General features: G+C 39.5%; 1 protein-coding gene across 2 annotated transcripts in view; it reads left to right on the top strand.

The window, feature by feature from the left end:
• The window catches only part of LOC134345238 (uncharacterized), a 192,641-nt gene that overhangs the window by 71,386 nt on the left and 93,702 nt on the right, over positions 1-27,553 (top strand). For both annotated transcript variants that reach the window (XM_063045582.1, XM_063045581.1), the window contains 9 exons: positions 1,312-1,530; positions 4,797-5,027; positions 12,556-12,675; positions 14,660-14,871; positions 17,030-17,099; positions 19,843-20,010; positions 21,665-21,781; positions 21,907-22,170; positions 24,756-24,902. In XM_063045582.1, coding sequence (XP_062901652.1) covers positions 1,312-1,530; positions 4,797-5,027; positions 12,556-12,675; positions 14,660-14,871; positions 17,030-17,099; positions 19,843-20,010; positions 21,665-21,781; positions 21,907-22,170; positions 24,756-24,902 — 1,548 coding nt within the window. The remainder of the gene's footprint in view (positions 1-1,311; positions 1,531-4,796; positions 5,028-12,555; positions 12,676-14,659; positions 14,872-17,029; positions 17,100-19,842; positions 20,011-21,664; positions 21,782-21,906; positions 22,171-24,755; positions 24,903-27,553) is intronic.

Raw genomic sequence — 27,553 nt, 5'->3', positions numbered from 1 at the left:
TGGAGCAGACTCTATAGGCCAAATGGCCTAACTCTGCTCCTGTGTCTGATGGTCTTATAGAAGGGACGAACTATATCCTATGAAAAAGATGACATTACACATATTTTGGAATGGAAGGCCTCAGTCTGTGAGCAGATGTGACAAACACGGAGAATCTGGGAGAAAGTGATGGCATCTTTATAAGAGGCAGGATGGGAAAAAGTGTAGAGATCCTCTCACAGTGCTCAATTCCTATGAGCTGCTCATAACCAAAACAGTGAGGATTGATAGATAGAGATAGATAGACAAATAGATACTTTATTGATCCCAAAGTGTCACTGTAGCATTATAAGTGCACAGATATAAAATATACAAATATTAGAAGGGAAGTAAGTAAAAATAAAAAAATAAGTTACCACAAACAGTCTAACAGGAGGGCGGGCATCACTTCCCTGCCTATAGGTTGATTAACTATAGAGCCTAATGGCTGAGGGTAAGAATAACCTCATACAGTGCTCTTTGGAGCAGCACAGTTGTCTTAGTCTATGACTAAAAGTGCTGCTCTGTTCAGCCAAGATGGCATGCAGAGGGTGAGAAACATTGTCCAGAATTGCCAGGATTTTCCGTAGGGTCCTTTGTTCTACCACATCCTCCAGTGTGTCTAGTTTGTCTCCTATAACAGAGCCAGCCTTTCTAATCAGCTTATTGAGTGTGTTGGCTTCACATGTTTTGATGCCATTGCCCCAGCATACCACTGCATAGAAGATTCAGGAGACTGGTAGAACATCTGAAAGAGAGGGGTGAATACTCCAAAGGACCTCAGTCTCCTCAGGAAATAGAGGTGATTCTGGCCCTTCTTGTACACAGCCTCTATGTTGGTGCACTACTCGTCTGTCATCCAGGTGCACCCCCAGGTACTTGTAGAAATGCAGCCATGAAATTCAGAGATGATGTGTGCTCTCCTGCATATATGAATGGGTTATCTATAAATTGAGAGCTTGTAAATTGGGGGCAGCCTGTAATTAGTGAAGCTTTTGGAGTTAGTAGATTTATAATATTTGTCAATCAATAGTTTATCGCCTGAGATTGAAACAAAGCAATCCAGGAAGGGAAAGAAAAGTCAAACATGGCCCAAGTCAATTTTAGTGATAGAGTGGAAGGTACCCACTCCAAAAAATTTCTCTTTTTCTCTCTGTCATTGGGCAGAAAACAGAAAATCTTGAAAACACATCCTTTTAGTTTCAAGGACAGCTTCTACTCTGCTGTTATATGGCTATAATTTAATTTTGAATAGTCTTCCTCTTTTAATCTGTGCAATCTTCCTCTTCATAGGTAAAAATGGACAGTGGGCTTACCGTTTGGAAAGAAATAACATACATACAAGAAACCCAAGACAAAAATGTGTTGATTGGTATTTAAGTGAACCTTTCCCATATTGGAGCTTCTACACTTCGCCTTGTCCCTGCTCAATTTGGCAGGCTATTTTTGATAATTCCTTTACATGGGGACAAATCATAAAGTATTATGGATTTGAAGTTAAAGGAACTCAAGGTAATGATTAATTTCCTTATTTCGTGTTCATGTGATCAAAAATAATGCAAGAAACTCTGAATAGAAGAAACATGCAGAAATGGTGTTTATTGCACATGCAATGTGTATTGCCTGTGCTACTTCCAGATGTTTCAATATTTATTATAATATATCGCTTATGCCTTCAGGCTCAGAACCTTGAGTGGAAAGACTATGTTCCACATGCTTTCAAGTTACAGCTTTCAGCCTAAGCATTTATATTTCTGTACAACTGTTCAAAAACTAGTATGACTAGGGTTCAATAGACATCAGGCCAACACAAACACACCAGATGCAGAACAATATAATTTCCTAGTGGGCAATGTGGGTGGTTTACCCAGAACTGGAAATGATGCAGGTGAGCTTGTCACACATGCTACAGCTGGAGCTAACGATGTTGCTGTAAGTTGGTAAATAAAATAGTTCTAGTGTTTTTACCCGTGCTGTTTGTCTTTGCAAAGAACAAACATAACAAGGGCAATCCATCAAATACACTCCTCTACTCTACTCTTCCACACCTGTGCACATTGTCCCACTTCAAATTAGGTTTGAACCTATTTCCACCACTTTCAAGTCACATATTCAAAATTCTTCTCCTGCATACCACTACTTTGCCTTTTGCCATTTAGTCTAAGTTTGTGTCCTCTGATCAGAGACTTTTTTAATCTTCTCTGCTGTAAGAAGTATAATGGAAAGGATGTTAGTTGAGGGATTTAGATTATGAGAACACGCAGTCCTCTTTTATTGTCATTTAGAAATGCATACATGTATTAAGAAATGATACAATGTTCCTCCAGAGTGATATCACAGAAAAACAGGACAAACCAAAAACTAACTCTGACAGAACCACATAATTATAACAAATAGTTACAGCAGCGCAAAGCAATACCATAATTTGATAAAGAACAGACCATAGGCGTGGTAAACCATGTATATATGTTGTAACTCGGTTACCTGTCTGGACACACCCCTCCGCTGACTGCCCCTGTGGCTCCTCCCACAGAGTCCTGTATAAAGGTGTTTGCCTTACCCCTCCCCCTCAGTCCGGGGGCAGACACTCACTGTGGAGGTCGTATTGTACAGCGAATAAAAGCCTTTCAGTATTTTACCAAACCTCAGTCTTCTGGAGTAATTGAAGGTGCTTCAATAGGCACGTTAAAAAAAAGTCTCAAGTCCTGATCGACTTCCGAGTCCCGGATAGCAGGCGGCAAAAGGGAGAAACTCTCTCTGCCATAAACCTCCAGGCACTGACAACTTGCCGAAGCATTGGAAGCACCCAACCACAGCCGACACTGGGTCCGTCCATCCAAAAACTTCGATCCTCCGACCAGATTTAAAATGAAAAACAGCTTTTAACTGCATGTCAATTAGCATTACACATTCCCAAATATGCAATCTGATTTTGTTTCAATTGCATGTAATCCCAGCAGAAATTAATGACCCTATCTCTCATTCACTTATTTTTATGGAATTAGTGGTTGAAATTACAGCCCATTATGCCACTGCTGTTCAGGGCAGAAATGAAGGTCTACCATTTCTGTCCCTGAAAACTGTGCAAGTCTCAGGTAGAGTGTCAGGAATACCACCACACACAGATCTAGAAGGAGTCTTCGTTGCTGTTTCTATAGTAGTTTTGTTTGACCAGTCAGAGTTGTTAGCCCCGAACTGAACTCTCAAACCTGGACCTCTTTTAGTCTGGCTTCTTCCCTTTGACCTGTCTGGCATGAGTGACCCTACCATGAGCCAAAGAGCTATTTCTCCTGGATGGTAAGGAGGTTTAGATAAAAATTTTGAACTCTCAACCAAAAAGACTAGATGCTGGGCAAAACACACAAACTGCTGGAGGAACTCAACAAGCCAGGCAGCATCTATGGAAAAAAGGACAGTCAACGTTTCGAGCCACAACCCTTTGGCAGAACTGGAGAAAAGAAAGCTGAGGAGTAGATTTGAAAGGTGGGGAGAGGGGAAAGAGAAACACCAGACAATAGGTAAAACTTGGAGCAGGAGGGATGAAGCAAAGAGCTGGGAAGTTGAATGGTGAAAGAGACAGATGGCCATGGAGGAAAGAAAAAAAGGTGGGAGTTGGGATGAGGAGCACCAAAGGAAGGCGCTGGGCAGGCAAGGAGAAAACATGAGAGGGAAAGGGGATGGGAAACGGTGAAGGGGGTCAAGCTGATTTTTTTTAAAACTGAAATGAGTGGATTTTTGTTGATTAAGTTTTTTTATGGATGAGAAACAAATAAATGGAATAATTTACAAGCTGAATGGGCCTTTCTAAATCTGTTGAGCAAAACATACCTGAAACAGTCAAATATCTTCCTGTGTTAATGAGAGAAATAACTTACATCATGTGTCAGCAGGAATGTCTAAGTATTCGTTCTATGAAATTGGAAAAATAGAAATGTAGGAGTTTATTGCAATCATTTCTTTAAAAATCTCATGGTAATATAAAATGCAAAGAAACAGGTAAATATAGGTATTGGGTAAAGTTTCAAAAGTTGGTTGAAAGAAGTTTTAAGCATTTTCATAAGAGTGAAAATTGTGATATGGAAGGATGCAGACAGGATCCTTGTCTGGCAATAGGCAATAGAAGGTTCTGACAACTATGGTGAAATGGCCCTAAGGGACCAATGACCCAACAGATCATCGTGGAGTATATGATGTGGAAATGCAGGATGGTATTCAAGAAATCTATAAAGACTATTGATAGAGATCCAAATTCATTTATATATCACATTTCTACTGAAACATACAGTGAAATTAGTGTTTACAACGAACGACACCTAAGGATATACTGGAGTACCTATGGTTAACAGGATATCTTGAAAGATCAGAATCTCACAGCAGCAGCTGAAATCAAATGACTGATTTATTAAAACCTTTATCCCATCTGGCCTAAAATTTTCAACAATGAGATTGACTTTTAAAAATACTACTGAAAAACACTAGCAAACCAATCAGGTTAGGGTCAATTTCAATTAGATAATTAGTCAATCGAATTCATGAAATTAATAAAATGACCCTAACCTTGAATTCATGGAATTAATAAAATGATGAAAATTTTGAAAAGAAACTTTGAAGGATCATTGTCTATTGTAAATAAGTTAAAGGATGATTTGATGAACTATCTAAAATGAGAGTCAGTTACTTGCAGCACTTATTTTGGAGGTGAATTAATGTAGGTTGTAATGCAAGACAAGTGAGCAGTTTGAGCAAATTAAATGTGGTAAAATAACTTCTTTTTCCAGATACATTTTGGACATACCAAAGCCGATTCCCTAACAGGCTGGGCTCAGGAGTGAGATGTTATTATTCATTTAATGGTGGTCTGATCTATGGTGAAAAAGAACGATTTCTTCCAGCACCTTGGACTGGCTTCAACTTTTGGGCTTGGATCTGGAGGGGATACTCATATTATCTTCAGCAACTAAATTATTATTACAATGTTTTTTTACCAAGAGTGCAAAGAAGCTATAGTGGTAAGAAAAAATAGAAGTTACTTAAATAATATTTTAAAATATTATTAAAAAGACCAAGGAAGCCCATCAGCTGCTAATAATGTGCAATTATTTCCTTAGAAATCATGTTATGAATCAGACTGTTGCGTAAAATACAATTCTTTAATTGTTTAACTTTGAATAAATAAAAGATTAATTATGTTTATATCATTAAAATAAATGATAAATCTATATCAAGTTCTGCACATATAATTTTAATCTACTATTTTACACTATTTAAATAGTAATTAATATGATTTTGATGAAGATTCATTTAAACTTGTTCCATATTCACATAGCCATGTATTTTCAAGAAGGAATGTCTCGGATCTGAAAAAAATGTAGGAAAATATTTTAAGCTACCGGAATTAATTCCGACTCTAGCACTGCTGATCCAGCTGGAGCAGCACACAAACTCAGATGCCAATTTGAGGAGCGCACTGGAAGTGATTTTTTTTTTAATTAATAAAAGTTGTAGCATACTCCCCAATATACTCTGTCATCTGTGTTTGGAACCTGTCTGAGTAGAATAAAGCCAGAATAGACAACTTAGAATTCCTATTCAAAGTTTATTGAAACTAGACAACTCTCCTGCTAATATAAGGCAAAATACTTCTAATAGTAACATAGGTTGTCACAAGAAATTACAGAAATCATGCAATATGCATTTGTACAAGAAATGTTATACACTGTAATAAAGTAGCATACACAGCTGATGCTTTTATTTCCCTGCAATTTTATAGAGCCTTTACACCTTAATTGATCTTCACTTCAGTTCCCATGAAATTGCTACATCTCTGATCTGGATGCATGTCATCCTGGTTTCATCTGTTGTTTCTATATAAACCAAGCAGCCACATGTATAATACATAAGAATCACATCCAAGATGAGTGACTGCGCCTTCTGTGTCTGGTTTATTCCTTATAAGGTCATGTGCTCTAAGCCGATATAGTCCCTTGTCACCAGTCTTCACTGAAAATTTGTTGAAATGGGGAAGAAGTCTGAATTGAACTTAGGGAGAAGCTGTCTTGGCTCAACAGAAAGTTCTTAGTCAGTCAGATTGTAGATAATGCAGTTGATTGCATGGCTAAAGAAATGGTGCAGGAGGAAGAGCTTCAGATACCTGGACCTTTTGGGCTCACCTTCTGGGAAGATAGGAGCTGTACAAGAAGGGCGAGTTACTCTACATCTAATATCCTTGCCGTCATATTGATTTCACTTATCAATAGACAATAGACAATACGTGCATGAGTAGGTCATTCAGCCCTTCAAGCCAGCACCATTTACTGTGATCATGGCCGATCATCCACAATCAGTACCCTTTTCCTGTCTTCTACCCATATCCCTTCACTCCGCTATCTTTATGAGCTCTATCTAACTCTTTTTTGAAAGAATCCAGAGAATTGGCCTCCACTGCCTTCTGAGGCAGAGCATTCCACAGAACCACAGCCCTCTGTGTGAAAAAGTTTTTCTTTAACTCCGTTCTAAATTGTCTACCCCTTATTCTTAAACTGTGGCCTCTGGTTCTGGACTCCCCCAACATCGGGAACATGTTTCCTGCCTCTAGATTGTCCAATCCCCTAATAATCTTATATGTTTCAATCAGATCCCCTCTCATCCTTCTAAATTCCAGTATATACAACCTCAGTTGCTCCAATCTTTCAACATATGACAGTCCCTCCATCCCGGGAATTAACCTCGTGAACCTACACTGCACTCCCTCCATAGCAAGAATGCCCTTCCTCAAATTTGGAGACCAAATCTACACACAATACTCCAGGTGTGGTCTCACCAGGGCCCTGTACTACTGCAGAAGGACCTCTTTGCTCCTATACTCAATTCCCCTTGTTATGAAGGCCAGCATGCCATTAGCTTTCTTCACTGCCTGCTGTACCTGCATGCTTGCTTTCAGTGACTGATGAACAAGGACATCTAGATCTCGTGTACTTCCCCTTTTTCTAACTTGACACCATTCAGATAGTAATCCGCCTTGCTGTTCTTGCCACAAAAGTGGATAACCTTACATTTATCCACATTAAACTGCATCTGCCATGCATCTGCCCACTCACCCAACCTGTCCAAGTCACCCTGCATTCTCATAACATCCTCCTCACATTTCACACTGCCACCCACCTTTGTGTCATCTGCAAATTTGCTAATGTTACTTTTAATCCCTTCATCTAAATCATTAATGTATATTGTAAATAGCTGCGGTCCCAGCACCGAGCCTTGCAGTACCCCTCTAGTCACTGCCTGCCATTCTGAAAAGGACCCATTAATCCCTACTCTTTGTTTCCTGTCTGCCAACCAATTTTCTATCCATGTCAGTGCCCTACCTCCAATACCATTTGCTCTAATTTTGCACACTAACCTCCTTTGTGGGATCTTATCAAAGGCTTTCTGAAAGTCCAGGTACACTGCATCCACTGGCTTTCCATGTCCATTTTCATAGTCACATCCTCAAAAGATTCCAGAAGATTAGTCAAGCATGATTTCCCCTTCATAAATCCATACTGACTCTGACCTATCCTGCCACTGCTATTCAAATATGACGCTATTACATCTTTTATAATTGATTCCAACATCTTCCCCACCACTGATGTCAGACTAACTGGTCTATAATTGTCTGTTTTCTCTCTCCCTCCTTTCTTAAAAAGTGGGATAACATTAGCTACCCTCCGATCTGTAGAAACTGATCCTGAATCTATAGAACATTGGAAAATGATTACCAATGTGTCCACGATTTCTAGTGCCACCTTCTTAAGTACCCTGGGATGCAGACCATCAGATTTATCAACCTTCAGTCCCATCAGTTTACCCAACACCATTTTGTGCCTGATGCGAATTTCCTTCAGTTCCTCTGTTACCCTAGGTCCTCTAGCCACTATTACATCTGGGAGATTGTTTGTGTCTTCCCGAGAGAAGACAGATCCAAAATACTTGTTCAGCTCGTCTGCCATTTCCTTGTTCCCCATAATAATTTCACTCGTTTCTGTCTTCAAGGGCCCAACTTTGGTCTTAACTAATTTTTTTCCTCTTCACATACCGAAAGAAGCTTCAACTATCCTCCTTTATAACTATCCTCCTTCCCCCATAACAACCATAGAATTACCTTTGCAACATGCCAATTTTAACTCTTGATTTAACTTGCACCCTATATCCAGGCTACTGTTTGGGGGCCTGTAGATAACTCCCATCAAGGTCTTTTTGCCCTTACAATTTCTCAGTTCTATCCATACTGACTCTACATCTCCTGATTCTTGCAAGGAGGGTGCCAATGACACTTGGGCAGATTTAAACTATTGGGTCCTTGTTGGCTCAAGTAAGTCTAAAAGAAAGCACAGGCTGGGATAGATTAATGAACATGTGGGACTGAAGGTCTGAGGAGTATTTAATTTAATGCAAGGAGGTTGATAAGCTTAGAGCCTGAATTAGTACATGAAATTATGCTTTGCAGAAATTGGATTGAGAGAGACAGGTCTGTCAGTATAACTTTCCCGGATTTAGAAGTTTCAGATTGTGTTAGGGACGGATGTTAAAGAAATGTGGTAGTTGCATTGCTGAGCACGGAGAACGGCAACTAGTCTTGAGAAAGTCATCTTGACAGGCTCATCTGGTGAGGCCATATGGTCAAAACACAGGAAGAGAAAAAGTGAGATCAATATGATGGGACTCCCAATGGCCAGCAGTATCTAGAAAAATGCAAATGCAAGCAGATTATGGAAAGATGCAATCGTTCTCTCTTAGCGCAAGTGCCTTAGATGGGCAGAATTCGTTAAGTGCATCCAGGAGGATTTCTTGAAATAATGTGCTGATAGTCCAATTAGGTAAGAGACCATAAGACCTTGCACTGAGAAAGGAACCTGGTCAGGTGATCAATTTTGATTTTGATGAGGGAGTATTTTGGGAGTAGTGATCATAATTTCATACAGCGCTTACAGAAAGTATTTACCCCTCCTTGGAAGTTTTCATGTTTTATTGTTTTACAAAATTGAATCACAATTGATTTTCTACAAAACTACCTGCCTCTCTATCTATCTTCGTATCGTCTGCAAACTTTACAACAAAGCCATCAATTCCATTATCAAAATCAAAAATTGATATATAATGTAAAAAGAGTTGGTCTCAACACAGACCCCTGTGGAACACCACTAGAAACCGGCAACAAAACAGAAAAAACTCCCTTTTTTCCCACTCTTTGCCTCCTGCCAATCAGCCACTGTTTTATCCATGCTAGAATCTTTCCTGTTATACTATTGGCTCGTAGCTTGTTCAGCAGCCTCTTGTGCAGCACCTTGTCAAATGCCTTCTGAAAATACAAGTTCACAATATCAACTGATTCTCCTTTGTCTCTCCTGCTTGTTATTTCTTCAAAAATTTCCAACATATTTTTCAGGCAAGATTTTTCCCTTGAAGATACCATGCTGACTACAGCCTACTTTATCATGTGCCTTCAAGTATCCCGAAACAGCATCCTTAACAATCGACTCCAACATCTTCCCAACCACTGAGGTCAGACTAACTGGCTTAGTTGGTCTCCTTTCTTCTTCCTCTCTCCCTTGAAGAGTAGACTGACATTTGCAATTTTTCAGTCTTCTGGAACCATTCAGAATCTAGTGTTTCTTGAAAGATCATAACTAATGCCTATGCAATCTCTTCAGCCACTTATTTCAGAACCCTGGGGTGTACACCATTTGGTCCGGGTGATTTATCTACTTTCAGACCTTTCCTTTTCCTAAGAAACTTCTCTCTAGTTATGGTAACATCACACACTTCATGATCCCTGACATCTGGAACTTCCGCCATACTGCTGGTGTCTTCCACAGTGAAAACTGATACAAAATACTCATTCAGTTCATCTGCTGTTTCACTGTCCCCCATTACTACCTCTCCAGCATTGCTTTCTAGCAGTCTGATATCACTCTCACCTCTCTTTAACATTTTATGTATATGAAGAAACTTTCAGTATCTTCTTTAATATTATTGGCTAGCTTGCATCTTTATCTGCTTAAGGACTTGTTTTAGTTGCCTTCCATTGGTACTTTGAAAAGCTTCCTGATCCACTAACTTCCCATAATATTTGCTGTATTATATGCCCTCTCTTTGGCTTTTATGTTGGCTTTGACTTTCCTTGTTAGCCTTGGTTGTGTCATTTTGCCTTTAGAATACTTCTTCCTCTTTGGGATGTATCTATCCTGTGCATTTTGAATTGCTTCCAGAAATTCCAGCCATTACTGCTCTGCCATCATTCCTGCCAGTGTTCTTTTCCAATCAATTCTAGCCAACACCTCTCTCATGCCTCTGTAATTCTCTTTACTCCACTGTAATACTGATATGTCTGACTTTAGCTTCTCCTTCTCAAATATCAGGTTGAATTCAATCATATTATGATCACTTGCCCCAAGGATTCTTTTACCTTAAGCTCTGTAGTCATTTCCGGTTCATTACACAACACCCAATCCAGAGTATCTGATCCCCTTGTGGGCCCAACCACGAGCTGCTCCTAAAAGCTATCTCATAGGCATTGTACAAATTCCCTTCTTGGAACCCCGCACCAATCCTATTTTCCCAATCTATCCATGAAACAAATCCCGTGTGACTATTGTAACATTTCCTTTTGGCATGCATTTTTTAATCTCCCATTGTAACTTGTATATCACGTCTGTACTACTTTTTGAGGGTGTGTATATAACTCCCATTAGTGTCTTTTTACCCTTGCAGTTCCTTAGATCTATCCACAACGATTCAATACATTCCTACCCTATGTGACCTCTTTCTAATGATTTAATTTCATTTTTTACCAGTGGAGCCACGCCACCCCCTCTGCCTTCCTGCCTATCCTTTCAATACAATGTGTATCCTTAAACATTAAGCCCCAAGCTATAATTTTCTTTCAGCCATCAATCAGTGATGGCTACATCATACTTGCCAATCTGTAACTGTGCTACAAGCTCATCGACCTTATTCGGTATACTGCACGGCATTCAAATATAACACCTTCAGTCCATTACTCACCTTTCTCGATATTGTCCACCTTTTACATTGCAACTCATCCTGTTGACCGCAATTTTGCCCTATCATCAGCCTCTCCTTGCTAGAAATCTCAATACACCTTGCCTCTGCTTCTAAACCAACTACCTCATCCTCAGCACTATCATTCCAATTCCCATTCTCCTACCAAATTAGTTTAAACTCACCTGAACAACTCAAGCCAACCTGCCCGGAGAGATATTGGATCCCCTTGTGTTCAGGTGTAAACCATCCCTTTTGTACAGGTCGTATTTTCCCCTAAAGAGATCCCAATGATCCACAAATCTGAACCCCTGCCCCTGCATCAGTTCCTCAGCCATGTTGTCACCCACCAAATCATCCTATTCTTATCCTCAGCACACACAAAATGCTGGTGGAACGCAGCAGGCCAGGCAGCATCTATAGGAAGAAGTACGTCAACTGTACTTCTTCCTATAGATGCTGCCTTGCCTGCTGCGTTCCACCAGCATTTTGTGTGTGTTGCTTGAGTTTTCAGCATCTGCAGATTTTCTCGTGTTTCCTATTCTTACCCTCACTGTGTACGTGGCACAAGCAGCAATCCAGAGATTACTACCCCGGAAGTCATGTTTCTAAGCTTTCTACCTTGTTCCCTAAAATCTCCCTTCAGGACCTCCTCACCTTGTCTCCCTATGTCATTGGTGCCAATATCTATCAAGACTTCTGGTACAATAATACTCCAAGGGATTGTGTAACTAGATACTGAATATCCCACTATAAAATTTGGTAACAGTTTCAGTCAAATTGTCATACAGCACAGTCCCTTCAGCCAAAATGGTCTATACTGACCAAGTTTCCCACATTTGGTCCATATCCCTCTAAACCTTCCTATCCATTTACTTATCTAAGTGCCTTTTAAATGTTGTTAATGTGCCTGCCTCAACCACTTCCACTGTTGGCTCATTCCATATAGTCACTACGTACTGGGTAAAAGATTTCTCCTCAGATTCATTTTAAATTTCTCCCCTCAAGTTCTTGACTCCCCAATCATGGGATAAAGACTGTGTGCATTGACCATACCTACACCTGTCATGATTCTGTACACCTCCATAAGGTCACTCCTCATTCTACTGTGCTCCAATGAAAAATATCCCATATACTCAATCTTTTCCACAACCTCATCCCTCTAGACCCATCAGCATCCTCTCAAATCTCCTCGCACACTTTCCAGCTGAATGCATCTTTTTTGTAGAAGGGTAACCAAAACTGAACATAATTTTTCAAATGCAGCCTTGCTAATGTCATGGATAAATTATTTTTGAGAGCAAGGAGCTGTTCCATTTATGTGCAAATAACTAGAACTTTTCTTTAGTATCCCGTTCCTTTGAATAAGTAATTTATTTTAATAATATTTACTAAAGCAGGAAATGTATTTCGCCAGCGTTACTCCAAGCAGTGCAGAGCATGTTTTCATATGATCACTTTTAATCACTAATAATTTTTCACTGTCAAATTATTCAGAGAATGAAGTTGATCCATACAACAACTGCTGCAGAGACTCTGGCGATTCTTATTTCTGTTCGCTTTACTATTCGAGGAGACCACTAGATTTTTGCTTTGGATACATTCCCCCGAGGATAGGTAATGTATTTCATATAAAGTGTATAGGTATATTATGTACCATTTACTTTTGATAAAAAGTAGTAAGCTGTTTTTTCATCTTACTAACTTTGCCAACTTTGTTATCAATAGTTTAACTATTTACTGCCACAAGAAAATTGGGTACACGGAACCAGGTCTGTCATCCCTACACACCTTGATGTAGAGAGTTCACTATGCTGGCTCACTGCATCCTGAAATTCAGAGTTGACATCTGTGTTGACAAGGCCATGGACAGTGTACTGATTTTTAAAAATCAATGATTTTATTTCATTTAAAATAATTAAGTTTATTAAGACATATAAACAAAGAGATGAACATTAGATGAGTTAAACTGACTCACGCTTTCATTCCTAAACTTCAAACATTGAGTCACTATTGAAATCAACGGGGATTTTGGAATTAATGCCAAGGTTGACATGATGTTGGATCTGTGACCTAGGCCCTGCTTCTGAGAAAGAAAAAATTACTTCTCTGAACCTGTAAGTACTGGAGTCTCAGCATAAATTGATGTGCAGACTATAGGTGGTTTACTCTGATCATTTGTTTTCCCTCAAAATTATTTTTATAAGGGCCAGCGCAAGTCTAACATGATTTCAAATAAAGATACACACTTGTATGTCACAACAGCACCCTTAAGTGAATTCTGATCTTGGCTACCACTATAAAATCTTGTTTTTCTGATATCTCTGCATCCAAAATTCTCATGGAACTGTTAAAAAATTTCTAGTAATTCTAAATTTTCTCAGCCATTGACTTTTAGTCAGTAAAGTGCTGGAGAACTGATGAATATCCAGAACAGTGAATAAATTCCACTGTCCATTTGACAATGAGAGTTATTAGATTAGATTAGATTATGATTTAAAATTAAATTATGATTTAATTTTAAGTGTTAGATGAATCCAGGCTAAAAGTCTATCCAGAGTCTAGATATTATTTATTTGCTTTATGAAAATAATCTCAAACAGTGAACTTTATTTCAGAAAAATATGTGTGAACAGACGTTATTGGTTTTTTTACATTTATATATAAGGGCTGTGCAGTTGTAAATTGATTAGCAGCAACATCCTCTTTGATGTTTTGGTACTTCATATGATGGCAAATACTACCATTCATTTGATTTAGTTCTGTGGTACTTTACATTAACAATGTTTAGCTTTGAAGTATAGAATTGCAGTGTGAATTGTTCACATTCCTTAAAAGAATAAGGCGTCATATTTCAGCAACACATAAATTCAGCAATTTATTTAAAGATTTATTCCAGAAATATAGTGTGTGATGTACAGTAATTATTTTTGAGTAATGCTCATGCAACTGGCACATTTATATAACAGGTAACCTGCCCCCACTCCCCCACTGAACAAAAAAGAAAAATATCTGCATAGATTCCGGATGGCTGAGAGATATCATTATGAGTGATATCATTGTGAGTTAAACAACCATATATACAGATGAAGAAGGTCATCGTCATTTTTCAATTATCCGCTTCAGGGTGTTGATAATTACATCCTATGATATAGTTATCAAGGTCCTCAACTTCACTTTCTTCAATGATAGAGAATATTTAAATACAATTTTTAAACTGCAACTATTATTTCCAACTTATATAAATAAAGATCAGTGTAGTAAAAATATGTTTTAAAAATCCGCAGATGGTAGGAAAAAACTGTGCTGTTTTGTCCACATAAACCCAAAGTAAAATGGAATCAAGTGACTTGAAAACCTGCTTAAAGTTGATCAAGATCAATCTATTGTATTTTAATTCAAGTTACTTGCTCTTCACTGAGTGCCGCAGGCATGGATCTCCAAAGCCAACATGAATAAAATCAGTGTGAAGTGAGCAAAAGATAAGACTCCCTCCACTTCAATTGTTTATCACTGCCATTCCAAACCAAAAGTAAGAGTTGCACTTCCTCAAGTGGCTTCCTTCTTAGTTAAAAGTACTTGTTTTGTTTAAATCTACCAGGTTTCTTTTTTGGAGATCCTCACGTGGTGTCCCTGGATGGAGTAAAATACACATTTAATGGTCTGGGCGAATTCATCTTATTAAATTCAAAAGATGAAAATGATACAGTAGTATTCAGATTACAGGGTCGAACCATCAGAGCAGGAGAAAACAGAACATCAGAAGCAACAAACTTCATAGCATTGGCAGCAGAAGGACCCAGTGGAACAAAGGTAATCAATATTATTTATAAGGGATCCATAATCATTTGCATTTTAATGATGAAGTGTCTAATCTCTTAAATGCTACACCCATTCATTCTTCAACAGGTGGAAGATCATACGTTAAAGCCCCAGTCCAGGATTTCAACGCAGCAGGCCAGGCAACATCTCTAGGAAGAGGTACAGTCGACGTTTCGGGCCGAGACATCAACTGTACCTCTTCCTAGAGATGCTGCCTGGCCTGCTGCATTCACCAACAACTTTGATGTGTGTTGCTTGAATTTCCAGCATCTGCAGATTTCCTCGTGTCCAGGATTTCAACTCCTGTTCTGGACTAATATCTAGAAGTGCAATTGTGGAATAATACTGTTAGATTAGACAGGCAATATCTATCAGTAAGCTTAGATACTCACCTACCGCCCCACTAGCCTCCGGATCCAACACATTATCCTCCGCAACTTCCTCCACCTTCAACAGGACCCCACCACTAAGCACATCTTTCCCTCTCCGCCCCTCTCTGCCTTCCGCAGGGATCGGTCCCTCCGCGATTCCCTGGTCCACACGTCCCTCCCCACGGATCTCCCACCTGGCACTTATCCCTGTAAGCGCAAGTGCTACACCTGTCCCTACACCTCCTCCCTTGCCACCGTTCAGGGCCCCAAACAGTACTTCCAAGTGAGGCAACACTTCACTTGTGAGTCTATTGGGGTCATCTATTGCATCCGGTGCTCCCGGTGCGGCCTCATCTACATCGGTGAAACCCGATGCAGATTGGGGGACCGCTTCGTTGAGCACCTCCGCTCCGTCCGCCAAAACAGACAGGATCTCCCAGTAGCCACCCACTTCAACTCTGCTTCCCACGCCCATTCAGCTATGTCCATACATGGCCTCCTCTGCTGCCATGATGAGGCTAAACTCAGGTTGGAGGAGCAACACCTCATAAAACGTCTAGGTAGTCTCCAGCCTCTTGGTATGAACATAGAATTCTCCAACTTCCGGTAATTCCCTCCCCCTCCCTTCCCCTATCCCTATGTCTCTCTGCCCCCTCCCCCAGCTGCCTACCTCCTCCCTCTTGGTTCTGCCTCCTTCTACTTACCCATTGTGTTTTCCCCTATTTTTCCTTCACCTTTCCTGCCTATCACCTCCCTGCCTCCCTTCCCCCACCACTTTATCTTTCCCCTTACTGGTTCTTCACCTGGAACCTACCAGCCTTCTCCTTCCCACCCTCCCCCCACCGTCTTTATAGGGCCTCTGCCCCTTCCCTCCACAGTCCTGACGAAGGGTTCTGGCCCGAAACGTTGACCGATCTTTTCCACGGGTGCTGCACGACCTGCTGAGTTCCTCCAGCGTGTTGTGAGTGAAGCTTAGATAACTGCCGTTCAAGTGAATAAAGATATCCTAACAAATTCATGTGGTACTGTGACAACTAACAGCACTAAAGGCAGATTAATTTGTCATTTATTTAGTTGCTGTTTGTGGGAAATTACAATGAAAAATCCTACTGCTAGTTTTGCATGCATGAGTGATTATATTTCCAAAAATAATAATTTTTGTGAAGTGCTTCAGATAATATAAGTAAATAAAAGATACATTAAATATCTTATTATCTGTCTTTACTAATTTTGAATGTTATTCTTCATTTCAAATGCAGTAGAAATTTTTAACCTGGGAAAAGTCATTGAAACCATTATACATTAATTGGATTTTCTTCCTCCACAGTTGATACCTGATCTGCTCAGAGTTTTCAGTAGATAACTTTTATTTCATCTCTCCAGTGTCTTCAATATATTCTATTTTAAAAAATAACAATGATCCCTAAATTCTGTAAAATATTTGACATTATGCTGTTGAATAGTGAATATGCTGCAATACTTAAGTGACTTTCTACTATCTCTAACTTGCTTGTTGTATAGGAACATACTAAAACATTGAAATGCATCAGGCTTGTAATAGGTAGCTCAGGCTTATTTCAGGTCAGTGGGCATGTGTCAACCGCAGTAGAGGAAGTTTTTTTTCTATATTTCTTTAAAGCCCAGCAAGTATAACAGAAAGGGGCCCTAAATAGCAGAATTTTTAAAGGAATTGATAGACTGAACACAATTGTGTTTGCAAATATTTTGAACCTGTCATTGGTTTAAATAGAGGCACTGAAATTATTCTCTTTTTACAGGTTCAGTGGAATCTTATTAATGACGATGAAATAATTCTCCTGATTGATGGAAATATTGTAAATGTTACAGGTTAGAGTGAATAATATTTGCCTTCATTAATTCCCATTATATGATAAAGTCAATGTAAGCTGTTGTGATGAGATGAAAACTGTGAAGCAATATCTAGCAGAACATATATGGCAGAGATCTAGTTTGGCACTAGATATGCAGCTGGTCTAAGCAGCAGCTTGGAAAGATCTTGGCCAAAGCTTTCATGTTTGGACCTCATTTAAAGTTTTAATGATCTTCTAGTACCAAATAAATTATATCAAATAGAGGTTCATTCGTGTAATTGAGAGAAGTGCTGTTGCCATATTCCCATTTACTGTTTCACCCACCCAGTGCTACATGCCAACCCTTGCTTCTGGGAAGTTGATGCCTTGAGGTTATCAGATCCTACACAGAAGGAGACAAAGATATATCCCAATCCTTTGCCATATACCATGACCCTACCTCTCATGCAATTAGCCCTGATGCTAGAGGCAGACTTAAGCTGCTTCCGTCAGATGTTCACCAATCAATAGACTGACAGTAGATCAGAGTGTCTGGCTGTGACATTGACCTGAGGACCTCTGCTCCTCTGCCATGCATTTTATCAGAATTGGAATCATTTCCTACAAAGCAAACCTAACATCATGAACGGCAGTGATGCTTCACTGCCGGACAAGCTCAATGCATTTTATGCTTGCTTTGAAAGGGAGAATAAAACTGCACCTGTGCAAATTCCTGCAGTGCCCAGTGACCCTGTGACCTCTATCTCAGAGGCTGCCACCAGACTGTCTTTCCAGAGAATAAACCTTCGCAAGGCAACAGGCCCTGATGGAGTACCCGGCAGAGCTCAGAAAACCTGTGCCTAACAACTGGGCGGGGGTTTATAAAGACATTTTCAATCTCTCACTGCTACAGTCGAAATTCCCACCTGCTTCAAAGAGGCAACAATTATAACAGTGCCCAAGAAGAGCAAGGGGAGCTGCCTTAATGACTTTCATCCAGTAGCACTTACATCTACAGTGAAGAAGTGCTTTGAGACGTTGGTTATAGCTATTATTAACTCCTGTCTCAGCAAGCACCTGGACCCACTGCAATCTGCCTATCGTACAATTGACATGATCTCACTGGTTCTTCAAGTGGCCTTAGATCACCTCAACAATGCAAATACCTGTGTCAGGGTGCTGTTTACTGACTATAGCTCAGCGTTTAACACGGTTATTCCTACAGTTCTGATCAAAATGCTCCAGAACCTGGGCTTCTGTACCTCTCTGTAATACTGAATCCTCAGCTTCCTAACCGGAAGACCACAATCTGTGGATCAAAAACAGCATCTCCACCTTGCTGGCAATCAACACTGGTACTCCTCAGGGAATTGTGCTTAGCCCAGTGCTCTACACTCTCTACACCCATGATAGTGTGGCTACACACAGCTCAAATGCCATCTATAAATTTGCCGATGATACAACCATCGTTGACAGAACTTAAGATGGTGATGAGAAAGCATGCAGGAGTGCGATATAGCAATTATTGGCATGGTGCCATAACAATAACCTTGCACTCAATATCAGTAAGACCAAAGACCTGATTGTTTACTTAGGAAAGGGTAAGATGAGGGAACAAACACCAGTCCTCATAGAGGGATCAGAAGTGGAAAGAGTGAACAATTTTAAGTTCCTGGATGTCAATATCTCTGTGGATCTAACCTGGACCCAAAATATTGATGCAGCTACAGAGAAGGCACGACAGCAGCTGTACTGTATGTCATCAGGAGTTTGAGAAGATTCAGTATGTCTCCAAAAACATAGAAACATAGAAAATCTACAGCACAGTACAGGCCCTTCGGCCCACAATGCTGTGTCGAACATGTACTGACTTTAGAAATTACCTAGGGTTACCCATAGCCCTCTATTTTTCTAAGCTCCATGTACCTATCTAGGAGTCTCTTAAAAGACACTTGAAAGTTTCTAAGAGGGGTTACTGCACAGGACAGAAGCTGCAGAGAGTTGTAAACTTAGTCATCTCCATCATGAACTCTAGCCTTTGTCGTATCCAGGACATCTTCAAGGAGTGGTACCTCAAAAAGGAGGTGCCCATATTAGGGACCCCCATCACCCAAGTCATGCCTTGTTCTCTTTGCTACCATTAGGAAGGAGGTACAGAAGTGTAAAGGCACACACTCAGTGGTTCAGGAACAGCTTCTTCCCATCTACCATCCAATTTCAGAATGGACATTTAACCCATGAACACTTTTTTCTCTCTCTTACTATGTATTGTATTGTGCTGCTGCCACAAAGTCAACAAATTTCACAGTATATGCCAGTGATATTAAACCTGATTCTGATTCTTTTTAAATTCCACGCCACTTTCTGGTCTTCAGTTCCCTGTTTATTTATCCTTGCCAGCTTTTGGTCTTGCTATAGGCGATAATCAGTCAGCAGGAGACAGTAGTCAGAGATATTCATGTCAGAGGATCTGACCGTGCCTGTTGGTTGACACACACACTGGAAATGTCCTTGCCTTACTGACTTATCTGATCTCCAGCAACTGTGCTATGGTGGGGTTAAAACCTGTGTGGTTCCTGAAGACCTGCGCTGAGTTTAATCTTAATGTATTGTACATAGTTTTAAAATTATTTATTAATACTCTTTTATATGTTTTAATTCTAAGTGGGATTTGAAAGAAACATATTTTTCTGAAGAAGCCCTTTTGTCGTATGAATTCAATTAACATCTCTTGAGTAGGTCAATATAGCTTAAGATAAAATATCTGTTTTTTCTCACAGAAAATTCCACCTACATAAATCAAGTGACTGTACAGATCACAGACAACAATGAGACACAGGCCAGTTTTGAGGGTGGAACATCGATTACAGTTTCAGGAAAAATGGGAGCTTTGTCCTTCACTACTGCATTAGATAACTCTTTTAAAAACAAAACAGAAGGGCTCTTGGGTGAGTGATACCACCATTTTCAGGAATGTACCTATTGTACAACGACCATGAAGTCACAAAATTGTTTTAATTCACCTCGCAATCATTTCTGATCTTGTTAAAGGGCAAGTCCCTTGTCTGTCAGTAATAGAAGAGCAATGACCTCTTTCCAGCCTCTGAAGCTAACATTGTTTTACAGTCTGCTTTTTTAAATTTCAAAAATAAACATTATTCTTAATAAAAATACACAGGAAGAAACTGTGCAAAAACCGTTTACCTTCATGGTCGTTATTATGACACATGCATGTAAATCCATAAGGCCAGGTTATCCTGGCTCACTAGGATTCTCCACCAATTGTATCATTCTGCTTGTCATCACCTCATCGTAGATAAGCTCTTGTGTTCTCCTTGCTCCTCATTTATTATCTGTGTAACTTTAAACTTGTTTCATTTCTAACTTTACCCAGTAATGAAAGATTATTGGTCTGAAAATCTTCCTCAATATTTCTCACCACAGATGCTGGCTATACCGCTGAGTATTTCTTTCTTTTTAGTTTTCAGTCAGAATTCCAACACTTTGCTTGTAGCTGGAAGTATCTATGTCCCAGACAGTATTATACCTACTATGGCCTCCTTCCTTTTTCTTTCCCCTTTCCGCATCTTCATATGAACTGCATATAACTCATTGGGTTGTCTATCCTCCTGAATTCCCTGCAGACAACAATATCCTCCTTCTGAGGATCGTGCATCATCACTGACCTATCCTTTGCAGATCCTTCTATCCCTGGCCAATGCCAAAATCCAGTCTACTATCAAATATTAAGGAGTCTATTAGATAAAAGTAGTGTCCAGGAAGCTCTACCCTTATCTAACGCACCACAATGTCTATTTTCCAGCTCCATAACCTTGTTTCATAATATACAAATGCTTAATGCAGGATTAATTGCTGGGAATCTCTGTCTTGCACCAATTCCCATATTAGCTTAGTGCATGCTAATTCAAATCCGTTTTACATTTTAATTAGCCAAGATTTCTCTTACTTTAAATCTACCTTACTTTTAAACTAACTGCTTTATTAAAAGTTAATATCTAAATGTAAATTATTTTAGTCTGCTGTATGATATAAGTAAAATTTGTATTAAATGTAAGTATTTCCAATCTGAAGTTAACATGAAGCACCAGAAGTGTTGAAGGCACAAAACAACACTTCTGCACCAAATTACCATGTTGAACAATTTGCTGTCAGATCAAATTTTATTTGCATGTTTTATGAAGTGTCTTAAAGGAAGAAATCAAGTGAAGGAGAGTTTCTGCTGAGCTCATCTCCATTATTTATCCCTCAGTGAATATCACGAAATAAAATGATCTGACTTTGTGTGTGAAAACTGACATACTTCTTGCATTAGAAAAGTAATTACTGGTAAATAATTAACTGGTTATAAAATCCTTTGGAATTACTTCATAAAATATGCTACATAAATATATTTTGTTTCTGAGCTTGGATGATTTTTTTGCTGAGATGCATCGTTATAAATGTACATTAAAAATAAATCTCAAGGATCTTTTCCTGTACGTTTATATCTTCTTAATTTGCATGGCGATGTGGAATAGCAAAATGAGACACTTATACCTGAACAAAAACTGCAATAACATCCTTTCCCATTTTTGCATCTAGGAGTCTGGAATGATGATAAAACCGATGACTTCAAAGCTGCTGATGGACAATATCTTGAGTTTGATGGAACTGATTTGCCCAATGACACTCAGATTTTCTTTGACTTTGGCCTCACGTGTAAGCCATAGTTTTCATGTATTTTATATATTGTTGGTAGTTAATTAAATTGTTTGCCTAGTATTTAATTATGTAGTAATTATAACATAATTCTAATTACATTTATTTGTGTATATGTTTTCTAGGGAAAACAACAGAGAATAACAGTGTATTTACATACAACACAACTGAAGGAGAGAGTTGGTATACTTACAACAACAACAGTTTTGTACCTAAGTTTTATGATGAGCTTTTGCAAACCACAGACAAAGAGAAAATTGACAAAGCTAATGAAACTTGTAAAGGAAATGATGACTGCATTTTTGATATCTTGAGTACAGATGATTTTGCCTTTGGAGCTTCAACATTACAAAGTGTGACATCATTTGCAGCACAGAATAGTACAATGAGTATGTATTATTTGCATGTTTGCTATGCTATTGTTATCACTGGCACGGGGCTATTCACAAAGTCATTACTGGGGATGGATTTTAGTCGAGAGTTTTCTGTTGAGATCAGATCAGAGTGTGGGTAACCTATCTTTAATTACAAAATTTAGCTGATTGTGGTGAGATTATTTTGTATCCACGTTACATATACCGAAACCATGCTATTTGATATTTTCATTAGCTATGTTTTTGCAAGGATAAAATCTGTGTGACACATCGAGACTACAATCTCCTCTTGCCCAGAGATGTTGCACTTTGATACATAAATAATGAAAAATGTTATCAACTTGTTATTATGATGGCAACTTTTAATCCAATCAATTTATGTGATAGGAAGCAACAGAATAGGATATGATCTATTCAGTAAAATATGATATTGTAATTTTATTTTTGCTGATGTTATTCTGAACTTTAAAAACACTAAATGTTCTAGGACTGAAAAATCTATTATTTGTAGTAACATTAGTTTTATTTTATTAAGATGAGCTCACTTAAAACATTTGACAGCTCCCTGAATAGATAAATTGTGTAGCAGTCCTGCAAGCAGAAAACCTACTATGGATTGGGAAGTCCTGAAATGCAGTACTATGCAATCAACATCACTGGTGTGATGCTGAAGCCTACACTTGCACATAAAGCCCTTCAAGTGCTTCGAATGTGAGGGAATGTGTTTGCTGTGGGCTCATGGCTTTTCCAATCTAAATTAAATTGCTATTGCTGTCTCTTCCTCACCAGCCTTTGGGAAATTTGCCCGTAATGCATGAGGTGGGTTAATCCCCAGGGCCTAAGACTTTGAGCGAGGCTAGAGAAGAAACTATGGAGGCCCCTGTGGAGATATTTGCTTCATTGTTAGCCACTGGTGAATTTCTAGAACACTGGAAATGACTAATATTGTTCTGTTGTTTAAGAAGGATAGCAAGGAAATACCAAAGAATGAGATAACTGATGTCAGTGGTGGGAAAATTACTAGAATGGATGCTGAGGGACAGGATCTACCCATATTTGGATAGACAATATATGATTAGGAAGAGTTCAACTTGGCTCTGTGCATGCAAAGTCAGATTTGACAAATCTGTGAGAGACCTTTTGAAGGGGTAATCAAAAAGGTAGATGAGAGTAGGGCAGTGGATATTGCCAATTTGAACATCAGCAAGGATTTTGATAAGGTCCCAAATGGTAGGCTGGTCTGGAAGAGCAGATCCCATGGAATCCAGCAGAACTAATTAGGTGAATTCAAAATCGACTTTAAGATAGAGAGCAGAGGGAGGTTTTTTCTCAGAATGGAGGCCAGTGACTAACGATATGCTGCAGGGGTCAGTTTTGGGACCCTTGTTATTTGTTACTTTTATAAATGATTTGGTTGTGAATGTACAAGGCCAGGACAGTAAATCTGTGGATGACTCAAAATGGATTGTTATTATAGTGAAGAAGGCTATCCTAGACTGCAGGGAGCATCAGTTAGGGAAGTGGTCAAGAAGTATAAGGCACTGACTATAGGAGTTGTGATATTATGTTGCAGTTGTGTTCGTCATTGGTAGGGCCATATGTGAAGTACTATGCGCAGTTTTCATTGTTCCATTATAGAAAAGTTGTGGTTAAACTAGAACGAGTGCAGTGAAGATTTACAATGATGCTGCAGGACTAGAAGGCCTGAGTTAAAGGAAGTTAGCCAGGCTAGGTTTTTATGGAATGTAAGGGAATGAAAGGTGACCATATGTTTAAATTGTGAGAGACATAGATAAGGTGGATGGTAACAGTCTTTGCCCCAGGGACACAAGAGTTTAAAACTAGAGGCCATAGTTTTAGGCTGGGAATGGAAAGATTTACAAGGGACCAGAAGGACAACTTTATCATGCAGAGTGTGGTGAATATATAGGATGAGCTACCAGAGAAAGTGGTTGAGGAAGGTACAACAGAGTCATTTAGGAAGCACTTGGATAGGTACATGGAGAAAAGGGGCTTGTTGCGATATGAGCCCAATGCAAGACATTGGCACAAGCTTGGGGCATAGTAGTTGGCTGGTCTTGTTGGGCCAAAGGGCCTGTATCCTTGCTGTATTGCCCTATGACCAGGCAAGCCTGGCATGAATGCTCCCACTATCTTCAATATTACTGAACATATTGATTATTTTTGAGGAGTGATGATGGATGACTACCACCAACTTCACAGTATCCCATCAGTCACAGGAGATGCACAAATCCTGTGCTACGTGAATGCTAATTTGCTGCAAAATGCAGTGCCATGGTGGTTAAAACAACAAGCTCTTTCTCTGTGTCATCTCACCTGAGCTCTGAGGCTTGTGATACTTATGGCTCTTGCATATTGTACGTTAGGAAATTGTTCCCTCACAGCTGCCTATAAATCTGCTCTGAATCCTTTACATGTCACCGGACAATTGTGGATTTAAGACAAGGAAGTATTCCTCTCTTAATGTGGAATTTCTTCTGACTGAAACAAAATACATAATAATTTTGTGTAAAGTTGTTTGCACATTGAAGGTAATATAAGGCGGAAAGGCTTGAATAACATTTATGTCATTTTGACAGATAATTTCCCACCGAACATCACCGGAGAGTCATCTATTCAAACTCGGCTTGGTGAACCAGTATTTGTTCTTTTTACTGCTGTTGATGCCAATGATGACAACGTAATCTTTTCGGTGTTGACTAATTCATCAGATATCACAATGACAGGTAATGTTTGGCTGCTCTTAGTTCCAACTATGTCTGTTTACAGCTCCAGTCTCTTATTAGATTGAGGTATGATGTTTTGATGATAGGTTTCTGAATATCCACAGTTAGCACCAAAAGAGACACTTGAGGAAGATTTGTGCCGAACGGAAGGGACTAATACAAGTGTTTCGATCATATTTACATATGATTACAGAAATTATTCAAATTAACTTTTAAAAAACCTCATCAAAGTGATGAAATTTTGATGGAATGATAAAATTTTCCCTGATGGAATCCTCAGCATTTTCCCATGAGTGTATTCTCTCCAGAATACAGATTCCTCCTTCTGTGTGTCGGTATTTCAGTGGAATAAAGGAATTTACAATGGCATGAGAGGGGAACTGGCCGAAGTTGACTGGAAAGGGACATTTGCAGGAAAGGCAGCATTGCAACAATAGCTGGAGTTTCTGAGAAAAATGAGGGAAGTGAAAGACAGATATATTCCAAATAAGAAGAAATTTTCAAAGGGAAGAAGGACACTACCATGGCTGACAAGTGAAGTCAGAGCCAAAGTAAAAGCAAAAGAGAGGGCATACAAGGAAGACAGAACTAGTGGGAAGATAGAGGATTAGGGAGCTTTTAAAAACTTGCAGAAGGAAACTAAGAAAGTTATTCAGAAGGAAAAGATGAATTATGAGAGGAAGCTGGTGACTTATATCAAAAAGATACTAAAAGCTTTTTTAAGTATATCCAGGGTAAAAGAGAGTCGAGGGTAGATATAGAACCAATACAAAATGATGCTGGAGATATTGTAATGAGAGATAAAGAGATGGCAGAGGAACTGAATGCATATTTTGCATCAGGCTTCACCATGGAAGACATCTGCAGTATACCGGACATTCAAGAGTGTCAGGGAAGTGAAGTTTGTGCAGTGAAAATTACGACTGAGAAGGTGCTCAGGAAGCTTAATGATAAATCTCCTGGGCCTGATGGAAAGCACCCTTGGGTTCTGAAGGAAGTTGTTGGAATCGATTGTTTGGGATGAGATTATGGAGTACCTGGAGGCAAGTGACAAGGTAGGCCAAAGCCATCATGGTTTCCTGAAAGGAAAATCCTGCCTGACAAACCTACTGCAATTCTTTGAGGAAATTACAAGCAGGGTAGACAAAGGAGATGCAGTAGACGTGGTGTACTTGGATCTTAAGAAGGCTTTTGACAAGGTGCCGCACTTGAGCAAGGTAAGAACCATGGAATTACAGGGAAGTTACGAGCATGGGTGGAGCATTGGCTGTTCGGCAGAAAACAGAGAGTGGGAATAAAGGGATCCTATTCTGGCTGGCTGCTGGTTACCAGTGGAGTTCCACGGGGGTAGGTGTTGGGACCGCTACTTTTTATGATGCATGTCAATGAGTTGGACTACGGTATTCATGGATTTGTGGCTAAATTGGCCGATGATACAAAGATAGGTGGAGGAGCGGGTAGTGTTGAGGAAACAGAGAGCCTGCAGAGAGATTTAGATAGCTTAGAGGAATGGGCAAAGAAGTGACAAATGAAATGCAATGCTGGAAAGTGTATGGTCATGCACTTTGGTGGAAGAAAAAAACAGGCAGGCTATTATTCAGATGGAGAGAGAATTCAAAATGCAGAGATGCAAAGGGACTTGCAAGTTCTTGTGCAAGATACCCTAAAGGTTAATCTCCAGGTTGAGTCGGTTGTGAAGAAGGCGAATGCAATGTTGCCAATCATTTCTAGAGGTATAGAATACAAGAGAAGGGATGTGATATTGAGGCTCTATAAGGCACTCATGAGACCACCCTTGGACTATTGTGTGCAGTTTTGGGCTCCTTATTTGAGAAAGGATATACTGACATTGGAGAGGGTTCTGAGAAGATTCACGAAAATGATTCTAGGAATGAAAGGGTTACTATATAAGGAACATCTGGCAGCTCTTGGGCTGTATTCCCTGGAGTTCAGGAGAATGAGGGCAGAATCTCATAGAAACATTCCAAATGCTAAAAGGCCTGAACAGATTAGATTATGGCAAAGTTATTTCCCATGGTAGGGGATTCTAGGACAAGAGAGCACGACTTCAGGATTGAAGGACGTCCTTTTAGAACTGAGATGCGGAGAAATTAAATTAATCAGAGGGTGGTAAATCTGTGGAATTTGTTGCCATGAGTGGCTGTGGAGGCCAAGTCATTGGGTATATTTAAGGCAGAGATAGATAGGTTCTTGATTAGTCAGGGCATCAAAGGGTATGGGGTGAAAGCAGAGGAGTGGGATGACTGGAAGAGTTGGATCAGCCCATGATTGAATGGCAGAGCAGACTCGATGGGCCAAATGGCCTACTTCAGCTCCTATTTCTTATGATCTTATGGTCTATAACTGTTGGTATTCTTTGAGGAAATAACAGGCAGGATAGACAAAGAGTCAATAAATGTTGCTTGCTTGGATTTTCAAATGGCATTTGACAATGTGCCAGGCATGAAGCTGTTTTACAAGGTATGAGCCCATGGCAGTACAAGAAAGATAATAGCATAGATAGCAGATTGGCTGACTGGCAGGAGGCAAAGGATGGTTGACTGCCAGTGACTAGTGGTATTCCGCAGGGGTCAGTGTTGGGACCATTTCTTTTCACATTACATGTCAGTGATTTGGATAATGGAATTATG

Source organism: Mobula hypostoma, chromosome 4, assembly GCF_963921235.1.
Source record: "Mobula hypostoma chromosome 4, sMobHyp1.1, whole genome shotgun sequence".
NCBI lineage: Eukaryota > Metazoa > Chordata > Chondrichthyes > Myliobatiformes > Myliobatidae > Mobula > Mobula hypostoma.
This window is presented reverse-complemented; position numbering and strand designations above follow the sequence as displayed.